Here is a 17814-nt window from a genome sequence, read left to right as displayed (position 1 = left end):
CATTGCGTGTGCATCGCGCGTGCATGCAGGCATTTGAATCGTGTGCATGCAGCCGTGCATTGTGTGTGCATGCAGCCGTGCATTGCATGTGCATGCAGCCGTGCATTGCGTGTGCATGCAGGCATTTAAATCATGTGCATGCAGCCGTGCATTGCGTGTGCATGCAGGCATTTATAGCATGTGCATGCAGGCATGCATAGCATGTGCATGCAGGCATGCATTGCGTGTGCATGCAGGCGTTTATATTGTGTGCATGCAGGCGTGCATTGCGTGTGCATGCAGGCATTTATATTGTGTGCATGCAGGCGTGCATTGCATGTGCATGCAGGCATTTAAATCGTGTGCATGCAGCCGTGCAGTGCATGTGCATGCAGGCATGCATTGCGTGTGCATGCAGGCGTTTATACTGTGTGCATGCAGCCGTGCATTGCATGTGCATGCAGGCATTTATATTGTGTGCATGCAGCTGTGCATTGCGTGTGCATGCAGGCATTTATAGCATGTGCATGCAGGCGTGGGGATTGTGTGCATTGCGTGTGCATTGTGTGCATGCAGGCGTGCATTGCGTGTGCATGCAGGCGTGGGGATGGTGTGCATTGCGTGTGCATGCAGGCGTGCATTGCGTGTGCATGCAGGCGTGGGGATGGTGTGCATTGCGTGTGCATTGTGTGCATGCAGGCGTGCATTGCGTGTGCATGCAGGTGTGGGGATGGTGTGCATTGTGTGTGCATGCAGGCGTGCATTGCGTGTGCATGCAGGCATGCGCATCATGTGTATGCAGGCGTGCATTGTGTGTGCATGCAGGCATTTATATCGCGTGCATGCAGCCATGCATTGTGTGCATGCAGGCATGGGTATCGTGTGTGCATGCAGCCACGTGCATTGTGTGCATGCAGGCGTAGGGATTGTGTGCATGCAGGCGTGCATTGCGTGTTCATGCAGGCGTGTATTTCATGTGCATGCAGGTGTGCCTTGCACGTGCATGCGGGCGTGGGGATCGCGTGCATGCAGGCATGTGCATGCAGGGGTGCATTGCATGCGCATGCAGGGGGGCATATTATGTGCATGCAGGCACGTGTTACACGCATCCAAGCACGCGTTGCGCGTGCATGCGGCTGCCTGCATCACGTGCCGGCAGCCGTGCACGCAGCCATGCATTGCGCGGGCACGCCGGTGCGTGCATGCACCACGTGCGCACGCCGCCGCGCCCCTCGAGCACGCGCCGGTGCCGCCGCCGTGGCGGGTGCCCCCCTCGCCCCCAGCCGCGTCCCCTCGCCGTGCCGGCGGCGTGGGCGAGGCGTGATTCCTCCCCGCCGCGCGGCAGCACGCTCCGGCCCTACCTCGGCCTACGCAACGCCGCGGCGCGCTGCCTGCCCACGCCGCCTCCCTGCCCGCACCGGTGCCGGCAGCCGAAGCAGGCCTCGCTGTGCCGTGCCGTGCCGTGCCATGGCGTGGCGCGGGCCGGTGTCACGCCGAGGCGTGAGCGACGGTGCCAGCGAGCGCCAGGCACTGCCGCGCTCCCGCTGGCTCCGGCTGCCGCTGGCTCCGGCTGCGCTCGCTCGGCATCACCCGGCTCCATCCCCCCCGTCCCCTGCCCGTACCCCCCCTTCTCCTGCCCGTACCCCCAATCCCCTGCCCGTACCCCCAAACCCCTGCCTGTACCCCCAAACCCCTGCCCATACCCCCCTTCCCCTGCCTGTACCCAATCCCCTGCCTGTACCCCCCTCCCTGCCCGTACCCCCCCTTCTCCTGCCTGTACCCCCTTCCCCTGCTGTACCCCATCCCCTGCCCATACCCCAATCCCCTGCCTGTACCCATCCACCCCTGCCTGTACCCCCCCTTCTCCTGCCTGTACCCCCTTCCCCTGCCCATAGCCCATCCCCTGCCCATACCCCAATCCCCTGCCTGTACCCATCCGCCCCTGCCTGTACCCCCCCTTCTCCTGCCTGTACCCCCTTCCCCTGCTCATAGCCCATCCCCTGCCCATACCCCAATCCCCTGCCTGTACCCCCCTCCCTGCCTGTACCCCCTTCCCCTGCTGTACCTCATCCCCTGCCCATACCCCAATCCCCTGCCCATACCCCAATCCCCTGCCTGTACCCCCCTCCCTGCCCGTACCCCCCCTCCCTGCCCGTACCCCCTTCCCCTGCCCATACCCCATCCCCTGCCCATACCCCAATCCCCTGCCTGTACCCCCCTCCCTGCCCGTACCCCCCCTTCTCCTGCCTGTACCCCCTTCCCCTGCCCATACCCCCAGTCCCCTGCCCGTACCCCCCTTCTCCTGCCTGTACCCCCTTCCCCTGCCGTACCCCATCCCCTGCCCATACCCCAATCCCCTGCCTGTACCCATCCGCCCCTGCCCGTACCTCCAGTCCCCTGCCCATACCCCCAATCCTCTGCCCATACCCCCATTTCCCTGCCTGTACCCCCAGTCTCCTGCCTGTACCCCCATTCCTCTGCCTTTACCCCCCTTCTCCTGCCTGTACCCCCAATCCTCTGCCCGTACCCCCATTTCCCTGCCCGTACCCCCAAACCCCTGCCTGTACCCCCATTCCTCTGCCTGTACCTCCATTTCCCTGCCCGCACCCCCAAACCCCTGCCCGTACCCCCATTCCTCTGCCTGTACCCCCATTTCCCTGCCCGTACCCCCAAACCCCTGCCCGTACCCCCAATCCTCTGCCCATACCCTCATTTCCCTACTCGTACCCCCAAACCCCTGCCTGTACCCCCCTCCCTGCCCGTACCCTATCCCCTGCCTGTACCCTATCCCCTGCCCGTACCCCAATCCCCTGCCTGTACCCCAATCAGGTTCCTCCCTCCAGGAGGACATTGAATTGCTTCCAAGGAGCTGGCCAAGACCCCAACACTCCCCAGTACAGCCCAGTATAGCCCAGTACAGCTTAGTATAACCCAGTACAGTCCAGTAGAGCCCCATGCAGCCCCGTACAGCCTAGTGTAGACCAGTACAGACCACTGCAGCCCAGTACAGCCCAATATAACCCAGTACAGACCAGTACAGCCTAGCACAGACCAGTGCAGCCCAATATAACCCAGTACAGACCAGTATAGCCCAGTATAGTGCAGTACAGCGCAGTACAGACCAGTACAGCCTAGTACAGACCAGTGCAGCCCAATATAGCCCAGTACAGCCCAGTATAGCCTAGTGCAGCTCAGTACAGCCCAATATAACCCAGTGCAGCCCAGTATAGCCCAGTACAGCCTAGTATAGCCCAGTACAGCCCAGTATAGCCCACTATAGTGCAGTACAGAGCAGTACAGCCTAGTATAGACCAGTAAAGACCAGTGCAGCCCAATATAGCCCAGTACAGCCTAGTATAGACCAGTGCAGCCCAGTACAGCCTAGTATAGACCAGTAAAGACCAGTGCAGCCCAACACAGCCCAGTGCAACCCCCTCCCCTCCCGTCACAAGATGCTCGTGGAGGAGCTGGGACGATCCCACAAGGACCCTTCAACCATTAAGAGCCATTTTGGGGCCCCCAGAGGGGAGCCCGAGGCCAGGGTGATGGGCACGGGGGGTGGTGGGGGGGGTGTCCTCCATCCCTGGGGCCACCGAGCCCCCCCCAGCACCCCCAAACCCAGCAGTGGGGGGGCTGCGACCCCCCAGCACCGCTGCCCTTGGCGGCTGGATACGGCCCTCAGCCCCAGGGAGGGGGTTTGGCTCCCTGCGGGGGGGGGGGGGGGATGCGGCTTTTGGGGGGCTACGGTGGAGCCCCCCCATGACTGCGGGGGGCACCCTCCTGCCCTGAGCGTGGCGGCTCCAGCGCCAGCCGCCTGTGCCGCTCCTGCAGCAGGTACTGCCGGATTTTCTTCTTGCGGTAGTAGATCCTGTAGCCCGTCAGGGCGGCAAGCAGGGCGGCCACCGCCAGCACCACCACCAGCACCGGGACCACCACGTCGGGGTCGTGGTCTGCCGGAGAGCGGGGATGGGTGGTCAGTGGTACCACGCCCCCACCATCCCCCCGGGACCCCCAGAACCCCTGGGAGCCCCGAGACCACCAAGACCCCAGGACCCCTAAGGCCCCCAGAACCCTGGGGACCCCCAGGACCCCAGGACCCCCAGGAGCTCTGAGATCCCAAGGACCCCCAGGACCCCTGAAACTCCCAGGACCCCAAGGACCCCCAATACCTCTGAGACCCCCCAGGACCCCCAGGACCCCTAAGGCCCCCAGGACCTCCAGGACCCCCAATACCTCTGAGACCCCCCAGGACCCCCAGGACCCCTAAGGCCCCCAGGACCCCCAATAACTCTGAGACCACCAAGACCCCTGAGACCACCAGGACCCCCAAAACCACTGGGACCCCCAAGACCACCAAGACGCCAGGACCCCTGAGATCCCCAGAACCCCTGGGACCCCCAGGACCCCAAGGAGCTCTGAGATCCCCAGGACCCCTGAGACCACCAGGACACCTGGGACCCCCAGGACCCCCAATAACTCTGAGACCCCCAGGACCCCCCCAGGACCCCTAAGGCCCCCAGGACCCCTGGGACCCCCAGGACCCCCCAAGACCCCCAGGACCCCCGTCCCCACTCACAGTGCACCCGCACGGTGATGCTCTGGACGGCTGTACCCAGCTGGTTGGTGGCCTGGCAGCGGTAGGTGCCGGCGTGGGCGCGGGTGACGGGGCGCGGCACCCCGGCGGGGAAGGGCTCGCCGTCCTTGGTGCACTCCAGGCGGGGCGGGGGGTTGCCCCGTACCGAGCAGCGCAGGGTCTCATCCTGCCCCTCCGTCCAGTTCTGGCTGGGGGGGCAGCTCCCGTCGTCCATCTGGGGCTGGTCTGCAGGTGAGAGCGGAGGAACCCCATTTCTCCCCATCACGAGCCCCGGCATCGCCGCCACCCCAGGCTGGGGCCAGCGGGGTCCCCGCTGCAGCCCGGGGTCCTGCAGCACGAGCCAGGGCCCCAAGTCTTGCACCAGGGCTGAGGGGTTTTGCACGGAGCCAAGGGGGCTTTGCACGGAGCCAAGGGGGCTTTGCACAGAGCCAAGGGGGCTTTGCACGGAGCCAAGGGGGCTTTGCACAGGGGCGAGAGGTTTTGCGCCAGGGACAAAGAGCATTGCACGAGGCAGAAGGGTTTTGCACAGGGCCGAAGGGTTTTGCACAGGGCCGAAGGGTTTTGCACAGCGCCGAAGGGTTTTGCATGCAGCGGAAGGGTTTTGCACAGGGCCGAGGGGCTTTGCACAGGGCCGAAGGGTTTTGCACGTGGTGGAAGGGTTTTGCACGCGGTGGAAGGGTTTTGCACGCGGTGGAAGGGTTTTGCACGGGGACCGAGGGCCTTTGTACCACAGCAGAAGGGTTTTGCACAGGGCTGAAGAGCTTTGCACGGGGCCAGAAGGGTTTTGCACCAGGGATTTTGCACCAGGGCCGAGGAGTTTTGCAAAGGCCCAGATGGGTTTTTCGCCGGCGCCCGCCGCCCCACTCACACATGACTCGCAGCATGTCCGTGGCCGAGCTCTTCTGCAGCGTCCGGTTGCCCACGCTGAGCTGCGCTTCGCAGGAGAACTCGGTCCCATCGTCATCCTCCCCGGCCGTCAGCTCCAGGTGCACGGGCCCCTCTGCCCAGGGCTGCGGGGGCCGGCGGCTGCTGCGGAGCCGCAGCTTCAGCCCCGGGGGCCAGCTGGGCGCCGAGGAGCACGCGATGGCCACCGTCTCGTTGCAGGAGGCGTTGGGGTTGCTGATGGCCAGGTGAGGCTGGGGGAGCTCTGTGGCAGGGAGGGAGATGGCACCCAACATCGCAGGTCACCCCAAAGGGGATCCTGCCCGAGCGTGGCCGGAGCCGGCACCCGGCTCGCCCCAAAGGGGATCCTGCCCGAACGCTGCCGGAGCCGGCACCCGGCTCGCCCCAAAGGGGATCCTGCCCGAGCACGGCCGGAGCCGGCCCCCGGCTCGCCCCAAAGGGGATCCTGCCCGAACGCGGCCGGAGCCGGCACCCGGCTCGCCCCAAAGGGGATCCTGCCCGAGCGCGGCCGGAGCCGGCCCCCGGCTCGCCCCAAAGGGGATCCTGCCCGAACGCTGCCGGAGCCGGCACCCGGCTCGCCCCAAAGGGGATCCTGCCCGAGCGCGGCCGGAGCCGGCACCCGGCTCGCCCCAAAGGGGATCCTGCCTGAGCGCGGCCGGAGCCGGCACCCGGCTCGCCCCAAAGGGGATCCTGCCCGAGCGCGGCCGGAGCCGGCACCCGGCTCGCCCCAAAGGGGATCCTGCCCGAGCGTGGCCGGAGCCGGCACCCGGCTCATCCCCAGCTCTCCCACCCGAGCGCTGCCGGATCCAGCCCCCAGCTCCTCTCTCCCCCAGGACCAGTTGCAGCCTCCGTCCCAGTTTGCCCCATCCCGCTGCCCCCCCGAGGGGTGGGGGCTCCCCAGATCCGGCGCATCCCTACCCCCTTCCCGCATCCCCGGTCCCCATCCACCGGGAAAGCCCCCCGGGAAGGACCCGAGCAGCCTCTTACCGTAAGCCAGCACCCTAAAGGTCACCACCTTCCTTTTCCCGAAGCAGGAGAAGTAGCAGAAGATGTCGGAGAGGGGCTCGGTGATGTTGCGGAGCCGGATGCTCAGCCAGCCCGGCCCCCGGCCCACCCACTCCTTGCTGAGGGAGGTCTCCAGCCCCCCGGGCGCCCCGGTGTCGCGGCAGCTGGTGGAGCAGTTCAGCAGCACCGTCCCACCGTAGCCCACCTCCGAGGAGGTCCCTTCCAGCGCCACCTCGAAGGGGTTGGTGGGTGGTCCTGGAATGGGCTGGGATGAGCTGGGAGGCAGGGGGTGAGCTGGGGAGGAGGTGGGATGAGCTGGGACGCAGGGGATGTCCCCAGTTGGGTTGGGGTGGAGGTGGGATGAGCTGGGACACATGGGGTGTCCCCAGTTGGGTTGGGGTGGAGGTGGGATGAGCTGGGACACATGGGGTGTCCCCAGTTGGGTTGGGGTGGAGGTGGGAGGAGCTGGGACGCAGGGGATGAGCTGGGGAGGTGGGTTGGGATGCAGAGGGATGAGCTGGGGACACAGGGGATGTCCCCAGTTGGGTTGGGGAGGAGGTGGGATGAGCTGGGACACAGAGGATGTCCCCAGTTGGGTTGGGGAGGAGGTGGGATGAGCTGGGACACAGAGGATGTCCCCAGTTGGGTTGGGGAGGAGGTGGGATGAGCTGGGACACAGAGGATGTCCCCAGTTGGGTTGGGGAGGAGGTGGGATGAGCTGGGGACACAGGGGATGTCCCCAGTTGGGTTGGGGTGGAGATGGGATGAGCTGGGACGCAGGGGATGTCCCCAGTTGGGTTGGGGTGGAGGTGGGATGAGCTGGGACGCAGGGGATGTCCCCAGTTGGGTTGGGGAGGAGGTGGGATGAGCTGGGACACAGGGGATGTCCCCAGTTGGGTTGGGGTGGAGGTGGGATGAGCTGGGACACAGAGGATGTCCCCAGTTGGGTTGGGGTGGAGGTGGGATGAGCTGGGACACAGAGGATGTCCCCAGTTGGGTTGGGGTGGAGGTGGGATGAGCTGGGATGCAGGGGATGTCCCCAGTTGGGTTGGGGTGGAGGTGGGATGAGCTGGGACACATGGGGTGTCCCCAGCTGGTTTGGGGTGCAGGGGGACCAGCTGGGATGTCCCAGGGGAGGTGGGTCGGGATGCAGGTGGGACGTGCTGGGACGGATGGGATGAGCTGGGACACAGGGGGTGTCCCGGGGAGGTGGGCTGGAGTGGAGGTGGGATGAGCTGGGACCCGCGGGACATCCCCAGCCGGGTTGGGGTGCAGGGGGACGAGCCGGGACGAGCCGGGACGCAGGGACGGCACTCACCGCACAGAGCCAGGAGCAGCCCGGCGAGGGACCAGGCTGGGAAGCCGCGCCGGGGCATTGCCACGCCGGGGAGCCGCAAGGCTGGGAGCAGAAGCCAGAGCCTGTCCCCCCGGCACAGGGCGCTGGGCGGGGGCACCCGGCTCAGAGGCGCAGCGTCCCCCATCCCTTGCTGCGACGGCCGCTCTCCATCCTTCCCGTCCGCCCCGGCTCCGTCCCGGCCCCACCGGCCCCGGCTACACCGCTGGTGCCAGTGGGCAAATGGCGGCAACGAGGAAGGAAGTGGGGTTTGGGTACTGCGGCGCATGCTCGGCGCAACCATAGCCACCGAGGACTCGGGGTATCGGAAACCCCCTGGGCTTCGGTTATCCCCATTCCCAACCAGAACCCCAGTGGGTTACGGCACTGCTGCCGACAGCCTTTATTGGAGCAACACGTCGCGACAGCATCTTCCAGCCTCGCCGGCGGCTGCATCTCCCTCCGCTCCAGCTCCTCACCCTCCCGCCGGCATCAGTGCCAACACCACCTCAGCACCGAAATCCCGGGATTCAGCCTGGACGCTCCCCCTGCGGCACCAAGACCCCCGGCCTCGGCGTCACCACGGGGAGCAGGAGGAGACTGCGGCCACCCCAAAACTGGCTTCGGGTCTCCCAAGGGATAAAGTTCGGAGAGAAAAGGAGCGTCTCCGCCACGGGGGGGGACGCCGGCGCCGCGCCCCCCCAGCATCCCAACCGCAGCACGTCCTCGTCTCGGAGCTGTCACCTCCCCGTGGCAACAGCAGCCACCAGCGCTGTCTCACCATAGCGTCCACCACCCCGCCGCGGCTCCCCCCCAGTCCTCAATGTCACTGTCACATCAGTCGGAGGGAGCCGGCGGCCACAGCGCTCAGCCCTCGCCGGGACACTTGCCCATGGGCAGGGGAGCGGGATGGGCAGGGGGCTGCCGGCCCCTCCACCGCCTCTGCCCGCCTACGGCTGAGCCTCCCGTGCCGAACCGTTGAGAGCGGCCGTCTCCTCCGAGCACACCGGCGGCTTCGGCGGCTTCAGCGGCTCCATCGGCTCCATCTGCAGCTGCTTCTGCCGCTCCTGCAGCCGGTACTCCCGGATTTTCTTCGTGCGGTAGTAAATACCATAGCCCACGCCGCTGGCGAGCAGGACGGCCACCACCAGTGCCGGCACCAGTGCCAGGAGCACCATGTCGGGGTCGTGGTCTGCCGGAGAGCGGGGATGGGTGGTCAGTGGCACCAAGCCCCCGGGACCCCCCAAGATCCCCAGGAAACCCAAAACCCCTGGGACCCTCTGAGACCCCCAGGAAACCCAAAACCCCTGGGACCCTCTGAGACCCCCAGGGCCCCCGAGACCCCCAGGGCCCCTGAAACCCCCAGGACCCCTGAAACCCCCAGGGCCCCTGAAACCCCCAGGCCCCCCAAGACCCCCAGGGCCCCCCGAGACCCCCAGGACCCCCAGGACCCCCGTCCCCACTCACAGTGCACCCGCACGGTGACGCTCTGGACGGCTGTACCCAGCTGGTTGGTGGCCTGGCAGCGGTAGGTGCCGGCGTGGGCGCGGGTGACGGGGCGCGGCACCCCGGCGGGGAAGGGCTCGCCGTCCTTGGTGCACTCCAGGCGGGGTGGGGGGTTGCCCCGTGCCGAGCAGCGCAGGGTCTCATCCTGCCCCTCCGTCCAGTTCTGGCTGGGGGGGCAGCTCCCGTCGTCCATCCAGGGTCTGGCTGTGGGAAGAGCCGGGACAGGGACAACAAATTAATTCCCATCCAGAAATTTCCCCTTCAGCATCCCGGGACGGAGCCCGGCCGCGGTGCTCTCACCGGTGACGGTGAGCCGGATGGGCACGCTCCTCTTTGGGGCTTTGCCGCCGACGGGTAGCTTGGCATCACAGCTCAGCTCCATCCCATCGTCTTCCTTGCGCGTCGTCAGGTTGAAGCGCAGCGGGGACGGTCCCCACCCCACCAGGACGCGGTGGCCGGCGCGGATCTGCAGCCGGAGCTCAGCGGCGTGGCCGTGCGGCAAAGTGCAGTGCCCTGCCACCGCCGTGCCGGCTGCTGGGCTGGTGGTGCTGATGTTCAGCTGCGGCGAGGGAAACCCTGCGAGCGATGGAGACGACACCGGGGTGATCCGGTGATGCCACGGCATGAAACCGCTCCCTCCTTCCCGGTGCAGCTCGCCAGGGCCGTGCCACCGGCGGGTCTTTGCCGGCCCCACCGCCGCGGTTACTCACTGTAGATGTGGACGGTCGCCTCCTTCCGCCGCTCCTTGGGTCCCACCCTCACGGTGCAAACCAGCCCGAAGTCCCCGGGCTGGCTGGAGGACACCTCGGCGGTGGCCTGCTGCTTGTCCTCGCTAAGGAATTGCTGCAGGGTGCGGTTGGCAAACGCCAGCTCGAACCGCGCCACCGGGAAGACACGATCGACGGTGCAGCTGACGTTCACCATCTCACCGGTCTCCAGGTAGATCTGAGGCTCCAGCTTGGGATCCTCTGGGAATTCTGCCACCGGAGAGAAAGACCCCGGGATGAGCCGGTTGCTGCAACCGCAGCAGAGCGAACGCGGGTAAGATGCCGGTGCCGGCTTACCGTAGACGGTCAACATCTGCGGGTCAGAGGTGGTGTTCAGCTGTGGGCCGTAGGGCCCCAGGTCAAGCAGCGCCTGGCAGGTGACGTTCTGCCCGTTGTGCCGGTGCTGTGCCATCAGCCGGTAGGTCACCCGTGCCACCGTCGGCTCGTCCTCGCCACGCTGCTCAAAGGTTTCGGTGCTCAGTATCTCATCGCCCCGCCGCAGGATCAACGTCAGGTTCCGGATCGGCGCGACATCGGCCACGCGGCACACCAGCTCGTGGTCCTCGCCTACCTCCAGCTGCGGGACCGGATCCAGCACCGCCGGACCCAGCGTACCTAGGGCAGAGACGCAGAGTGACGGGGACGATCCCAGTTTGCCGGGACGGGCAGGGCCCCCCTCTCCGCGCGGTGCCTTACGGTAGCTGATGAGTTGGGTGGTGACCACCTTCCTCTCCTGGTTGCAGGTGTAGTAGCAGAGGATGTTGGAGTGCCACGTGGTGACGTTGAGCAGCTTCACCACCGTCTCTCTCGGCTCTGCCTGCACCAACTGCTTCAGAATCGATGTCTCCACGTTACCGGATGCTTTGGGATCCTGGCACGTCGTCTTCAACTTCAACTGGATCGATCCGCCGTGTTCCACCACCAGCACCGCCGGCTCGACCGACAGCTCGAAGGAGGCTCCCAACCGCCCTGCCAGGAAAACCCAGGGGTTTGGCGGGGGTTCGGTGGTCGAGGGGACCCCCGGGCGCATCCCCATCCCCAGCACAGCGGAGGACGGTCGAGGGGACCCCCAGGCTGGTCCCCATTCCCAGTACGGCAGGGGGAATGGTCAAGGGGACCCCCAGGCTGGTCCCCATTCCCAGTACGGCAGGGGGAATGGTCAAGGGGACCCCCGGGCTGGTCCCCATTCCCAGTACAGCAGGGGAATGGTCAAGGGGACCCCCAGGCTGGTCCCCATTCCCAGTACGACAGGGGGAATGGTGAAGGGGACCCCCAGGCTGGTCCCCATCCCCGGCACGGTGGCGAGGAAGCCGGCCAGCCGCTGCGGGCAGGGAGAAGCCGCAGAGCCGCCGAGCTTCTCCTTCGGCCGCGGGAAGTGGCTGGCTCTGCCGGCGGGCAGGGTCCGTCCTCCCCATCCAGCTGGGAGCCTTCAGCCAAAAACCCGGTGACGGGGCCGGGGGAGGGACGCCGGGGCCCCACGTCCGGCCCTTGGGGACAACAGCAGCTGTCCCCAGCTGCTGCCCGGTGCAGCCCCACGGTCTCCTCCGGCCCCACGTGCCGGTGTTTTCCCGAGCAAAGCATCCGTCGCCGAACCCCACCGGGCTGCGGAGGAAGCCCCCCCGGGTGAGTCAGCACCGGCGCCCTTCGGTGGGGGATTCCCTGGGAGAAGCTGTGAGGTCTCCCTGCCTCTGGTGAGGGGAAAAGTCCTGCCCTTTCCCGGAATAACCCTCGGCAGGAAGACAACAACAAAGAAAAAAAAAAAAAATTCCCACTGTAATCCAGAGATTTCGCAAGAAAGGGAGCCGGATAGCTGCGCCTTCCGCTGGCGAGGCGACGGCTGCGGGAAGCGGGGGCCGGGATGGATCCGGGACCCCCGTCCCAGCCGCCCCACCGAGCCCCCAGTGCCGGGTGCGGCCCGACGCCAACACCGCGGCGGCACGTTTGCGCTTCCCCCGGCGCGATGGGGACCCCGGGATCCGCTGTGACAGGCTGACGGTGACAAGGTCGTGTCGACACAAGCGTTCACGCCAGCCGCGACGCCACCGACACGCTTGCGATGAGGCGCTCGCGCCCGCGCGCTTGTGCCAACACGCTCGCGCCGGCCTCGCCCTGCTGTGCCGGGAACACCCGCGGGGGGGTCCCCGGGTTCCCGCCACCCTCGCTCCATGCCACCCCCAGCCCGGTGTCCCCCGGTGTCCCCTCACCTGCGATGACAGCCAGCGCGCACAGGGCCAGCGGCAGCACCGCGGGGCGCATGGTGCCGTGGGGTTGTCGGGGTGGGCACCGGCACCGGCACCCGGTGGGCTCAGTCCTCTGGGAGCACCGGGATGGATCGGGCTCTTTGGGAACGCTGGGGCGGATCCGGTCGGGCTCTCCAGGAACACTGCGAGGAGTCGGGAACACCGGGATGGGTCCGGTCGGGCTCTCTGGGACCAGTCGGTTCGGGGTCCCTGGGATGGATCCGGTCGGGCTCTCGGTGTGCACCGGGATCGGTCGCTTCAGGGTCTCTGGGAGCACTGGGAAGGGTCCGGCTGGGTTCTCCGGGATGGATCAGTTCAGGCTCTCCGGGAGCACCGGGAAGGGTTCGGTTGGGCTCTCCAGGCAGATCCAGTCGGGCTCTCTGGGATCGGTTGTGTCGGGCTCTCTGGGAGCACTGGGAAGGCTCCGGTCGGGCTCTCTGGGATCGGTCAGTTCAGGCTCTCTGGGAGCACTGGGAAGGCTCTGGTCAGGCTCTCTGGGATCGGTCAGTTCAGGCTCTCCGGGAGCACCGGGAAGGCTCCGGTCGGGCTCTCCGGGATCGGTCAGTTCAGGCTCTCCGGGAGCACCGGGAAGGCTCCGGTCGGGCTCTCCGGGATGAATCAGTTCAGGCTCTCCGGGAGCACCACGCCGGGTCGGGATCTGGGTGTGCACCGCACCCTCCGTCGGTCGGTCGGTCTGTCGGTCGGTCTGTCCGTCTGTCGGTCGCTCGGTCTGTCGGTCGTCCCGCCCGGGGCGGTGCTTTATGAGCTCGGCGCCAGCCCGGCCCCTCCCGGGCCCCCGGGGAATTCCGGTGCAACGGGGACTTCGGCTGCGGGTTTTCCCCAGGGCAGCGGCGATCCCGGGGGCTGGAGGGGCTGGAGGGGGGGTCCTGCCCCCTGCCCTCCTGCCCCATTGCCCCCCTGCCCCGGGATGGGGCAGTTCTCCTGCCCCATTGCCTCCCTGCCCCGGGATGGGGCCGTTCTCCTGCCCCCCTGCCCTGGGACGGGGCAGTTCTCCTGCCCCATTGCCTCCCTGCCCCGGGATGGGGCAGTTCTCCTGCCCCCCTGCCCCGGGACGGGGCAGTTCTCCTGCCCCATTGCCTCCCTGCCCCGGGATGGGGCAGTTCTCCTGCCCCCCTGCCCCGGGACGGGGCAGTTCTCCTGCCCCATTGCCTCCCTGCCCCGGGATGGGGCAGTTCTCCTGCCCCCCTGCCCCGGGACGGGGCAGTTCTCCTGCCCCATTGCCTCCCTGCCCCGGGATGGGGCAGTTCTCCTGCCCCCCTGCCCCGGGATGGGGCAGTTCTCCTGCCCCATTGCCTCCCTGCCCCGGGATGGGGCAGTTCTCCTGCCCCCCTGCCCCGGGACGGGGCAGTTCTCCTGCCCCATTGCCTCCCTGCCCCGGGATGGGGCAGTTCTCCTGCCCCCCTGCCCCGGGACGGGGCAGTTCTCCTGCCCCATTGCCCCCCTGCCCCGGGACGGGGCAGTTCTCCTGCCCCATTGCCCCCCTGCCCCGGGACGGGGCAGTTCTCCTGCCCCATTGCCTCCCTGCCCTGGGACGGGGCAGTTCTCCTGCCCCATTGCCCTCCTGCCCCGGGACGGGGCAGTTCTCCTGCCCCATTGCCTCCCTGCCCTGGGACGGGGCAGTTCTCCTGCCCCATTGCCTCCCTGCCCCGGGACGGGGCAGTTCTCCTGCCCCATTGCCCTCCTGCCCCGGGACGGGGCCGTTCTCCTGCCCCATTGCCCTCCTGCCCTGGGACAGGGCCGTTCTCCTGCCCCATTGCCCTCCTGCCGCAGATGCCGCAGCCGCTTGGCCCCATGGTGCTCGCTCCAGCCCACGGTGCTCGCTCCAGCCCATGGTGCCACAAGGGTGCCCACGGCCCAGCCCCGGTCCCACGCCGGCTGCCGCAGGATCGGGGCCGGGTGCCACCGCCCGAGAGAGGCGGCGAGCAGGGGGTCCCATCCTGCGCCCCCAAACTGGGCGGGGGGGCTCAGCATTACGCACCCCAACCCCGATTTCCCACCGCCCAGCACATGATCCGGCTGTCACCCGGCCGCGGGTGGGTTAAGGCACCGTGGGGTACGGGGGCGTCGGCGCGGTGACCTCATCCCCAGCACACGGGAAGGGCGAGCTGAGCGCGCCGGAACACCCAGCTTCCTCTTTTCTAGTCAGGTTTTTTGACGCTAGGGAATTTTTTTCGGCCGATGGGAACCGCGGGGCCGGGCAGCGGAGGGACCCCGGGGACGCCAGCGCGGCCCCTCGGTTTCTGCCAACCCGGCAGACGCGGGGCGCCGGCAGTTTGGCTTGGCCACCCGCCACCCCCATCCCAGTGTTTTCTTTTCCTGACACAACCGGGACAAAGGGTCCAGAGGGTGCTGGTTTCCCTCCCTCCCACGGCTGGCGTGCTGCCGCCACCCCGGCTCCAGCGCTGCTGGGGGGGGGAGGAAAGTCCGGCGCAGCTTCTCATGGCCGCGGGGTTTCACTTCTGCACCCGGCAGCAAACCCACGCACCTCAATGGGAACCGTGCCGGGGCGGCGAGGTTCCTCCCCGAAAGCCGTCGCCGAAACATCGCGACCCAACGTCCGCGGCCCCACTGCGGCCGCTGACGGCTCCCGTGACGTCCTTCAGCCTCGTCCCCATCCCAACGGCCGTGCCGCCACCAGCGCCGGATGGTTTGTCCCCATCCCTGGGCTGGTTTAGGAGCTGCTGTGCCGACAGTGCCGCGAACGCCAGGCAGCCCCGCCGCCCTTGGCCTTGGCCCAGCTCCCGGCGGGAACTGCTTATCTCGCCGGCAACCGTCCCCAGCCCCAGCGCTCGCCGGGGGGTTGGAGGCCGCGGCGCTCAGCAGGGTGGGCAAAGGGCGGTTCCTGCCCCCGCGCTGGCTCAGCGGCGGGTGGAAAGGGGCTGGGGGACGGGAAAGGGGGGGACGGGGACGTGGGGGACCTGGGGACAGAGGGGGGGACGGACCTGGGGGGCGATTGGCAGAGATGGGGGGACAGGGACGTGGGGGTGAATTGGCAGGGATGGGGGAAACGGGGACACGGGGGCGGATGGGCAGGGATGGGGGGGACAGGGACACGGGGGGACAGGGGGGTGGATTGGCAGGGACCTGGGGGACAGGGACACGGGGGACAGGGACACAGGGATGGATGGGCAGGGACCTGGGGGACAGGGGCATGGGGGACAGGGACACAGGGATGGATGGGCAGGGACCTGGGGGACAGGGGCATGGGGGACAGGGACACAGGGATGGATGGGCAGGGACCTGGGGGACAGGGACACGGGGGACAGGGACACAGGGATGGATGGGCAGGGACCTGGGGGACAGGGACACGGGGGACAGGGACACAGGGATGGATGGGCAGGGACCTGGGGGACAGGGACACAGGGATGGATGGGCAGGGACCTGGGGGACAGGGACATGGGGGACAGGGACACAGGGATGGATGGGCAGGGACCTGGGGGACAGGGGCATGGGGGACAGGGACACAGGGATGGATGGGCAGGGACCTGGGGGACAGGGACACAGGGATGGATGGGCAGGGACCTGGGGGACAGGGGCATGGGGGACAGGGACACAGGGATGGATGGGCAGGGACCTGGGGGACAGGGACACAGGGGACATGGAGGTGAATTGGTAGGGACATGGGGGACACAGGGGACGCAGGGGACATGGGGACGGGTCAGCAGAGACATGGGGGACAGGGACACGGGTGGATGGGGAGGGACAGAGGGGCCACGGGGGTGGATTGGCAGGGACGGGAGGGACAGGAGGTGGACAGGGAGGGACAGAGGGGACAGGGCAACAGATTGGCAGGGACGATGGCCGCGGTGCTGATGCCACCGGTGGTGGTGGCGTCACGGCCACAGTCCTGCTCCAGCCACCAGTGCTGAGCCAGCGGGCCGCAGCCCTGCGGCAGGACGCGGCCCCCGGCGCAGGACGCGGCCCCCGGCGCAGGACGCGGCCACGCGCCACCGAGGCAGCTCCCGGCAGGAACAAGCGCTTGAGCCGCCTTTTCCTGCGGCCGCGGGGCCCGGCTGGGGGCTGCCCCGGCGTCCCCCCACCCCGCTGGCACGTGGCGGGGTCACGCGTGCCCTTGGCCACGCCGCGCACCAAGCACCGGCCTTTCCTTCCGCTCTCCCTGCGGCTCCGGCCGCCCCGTTCCCCCCGCCGGGGGACCGATCCTGCCCTGTCCCTGCGCCGGTGCCCAGCAGCCTGGCCCCTGGCACGCTCGCTGTGGGCTCTGCGCCCTCTTGCACGCTTGCTGTGAGCTCCAAGCCCCATTGCACGCTCTAGGCGCCATTGCACGCTTGCTACTGGCTCCAAGCCCCATTGCACGCTCATGGCAGGCTCCAGGCTGCATCGCACGCTTGCTGTGAGCCCTCAGCCCCATTGCACACTCGCTGCAGGCCCCATTGCACGCTTGCTGCGGGCCCCATGCCCCTTTGCACGCTTGCTGCAGGCCCCAAGCCCCATCGCACGCTCACCATAGCCTCCAAGCCTCTTGCACACTCACTGCAGTCTCTAGGTTCCATTGCACACTTGCTGCAGGCCCCAAGCCCCATTGCACACTTGCTGCAGTCTCTAGGTTCCATCGCACGCTTGCTGCAGGCCCCAAGCCCCATCGCACGCTTGCTGCGGGGCCCCCTGCCCCATTGCACGCTTGCTGCAGGCCCCAAGCCCCATCGCACGCTTGCTGCAGACCCCAAGCCCCATTGCACGCTTGCTGTGGGGCCCTGTGCCCCTTTGCACGCTTGCTGCGGGCCCCGTGCCCCATCGCACGCTTGCTGCGGGCCCCGTGCCCCTTTGCACGCTTGCTGCGGGGCCCCTGCCCCATTGCACGCTTGCTGCGGGGCCCTGTGCCCCATCGCACGCTTGCTGCGAGACCCCGTGCCCCATCGCACGCTTGCTGCAGTCTCTAGGTTCCATTGCACGCTTGCTGCAGGCCCCAAGCCCCATTGCACGCTTGCTGCAGTCTCTAGGTTCCATTGCACACTTGCTGCAGGCCCCAAGCCCCATTGCACGCTTGCTGCAGTCTCTAGGTTCCATCGCACGCTTGCTGCAGGCCCCAAGCCCCATCGCACGCTTGCTGCGGGGCCCCCTGCCCCATTGCACGCTTGCTGCAGGCCCCAAGCCCCATTGCACGCTTGCTGTGGGGCCCTGTGCCCCTTTGCACGCTTGCTGCGGGCCCCGTGCCCCATCGCACGCTTGCTGCGGGCCCCGTGCCCCATCGCACGCTTGCTGCGGGGCCCCCTGCCCCTTTGCACGCTTGCTGCGGGGCCCCGTGCCCCATTGCACGCTTGCTGCGGGGCCCCTGCCCCATTGCACGCTTGCTGCGGGGCCCCTGCCCCATCGCACGCTTGCTGCGGGGCCCCCTGCCCCTTTGCACACTTGCTGCGGGGCCCCCTGCCCCATCGCACGCTTGCTGCGGGGCCCCCTGCCCCTGGGACTTGGCGCCGAAGCGAAGGCAGGGGCTGGCAGGGTCCCAGC

General features: G+C 67.9%; 2 protein-coding genes across 2 annotated transcripts; both read right to left on the bottom strand.

Moving 5' to 3' along the window:
* Positions 1 to 3703: 3703 nt before the first annotated feature.
* LOC309601151 (intercellular adhesion molecule 1-like) lies at positions 3704 to 8057 on the bottom strand. Its single transcript, XM_082334046.1, has 5 exons — positions 7800 to 8057; positions 6464 to 6736; positions 5442 to 5720; positions 4556 to 4798; positions 3704 to 3929 (listed from the first exon to the last, which is right to left on the bottom strand). Exons 1-5 carry the CDS (start codon positions 7960 to 7962, stop codon positions 3721 to 3723), a joined length of 1167 nt encoding a protein of 388 aa, XP_082190172.1. The 5' UTR covers positions 7963 to 8057; the 3' UTR covers positions 3704 to 3720.
* A 155-nt stretch (positions 8058 to 8212) lies between these two features.
* LOC309601214 (intercellular adhesion molecule 1-like) lies at positions 8213 to 13593 on the bottom strand. Its single transcript, XM_082334146.1, has 7 exons — positions 12292 to 13593; positions 10784 to 11056; positions 10385 to 10702; positions 10031 to 10297; positions 9621 to 9896; positions 9282 to 9524; positions 8213 to 9006 (listed from the first exon to the last, which is right to left on the bottom strand). The coding sequence occupies exons 1-7, from the start codon at positions 12341 to 12343 to the stop codon at positions 8765 to 8767; spliced, it is 1671 nt and encodes a 556-aa protein (XP_082190272.1). The 5' UTR covers positions 12344 to 13593; the 3' UTR covers positions 8213 to 8764.
* Positions 13594 to 17814: the final 4221 nt, after the last annotated feature.

This window comes from Platalea leucorodia (assembly GCF_965183815.1).
Source record: "Platalea leucorodia genome assembly, chromosome: 29".
Classification (NCBI taxonomy): domain Eukaryota; kingdom Metazoa; phylum Chordata; class Aves; order Pelecaniformes; family Threskiornithidae; genus Platalea; species Platalea leucorodia.
Note: the sequence above shows the minus strand (reverse complement) of the source record. Positions and strands in the feature narration are given on the sequence as shown.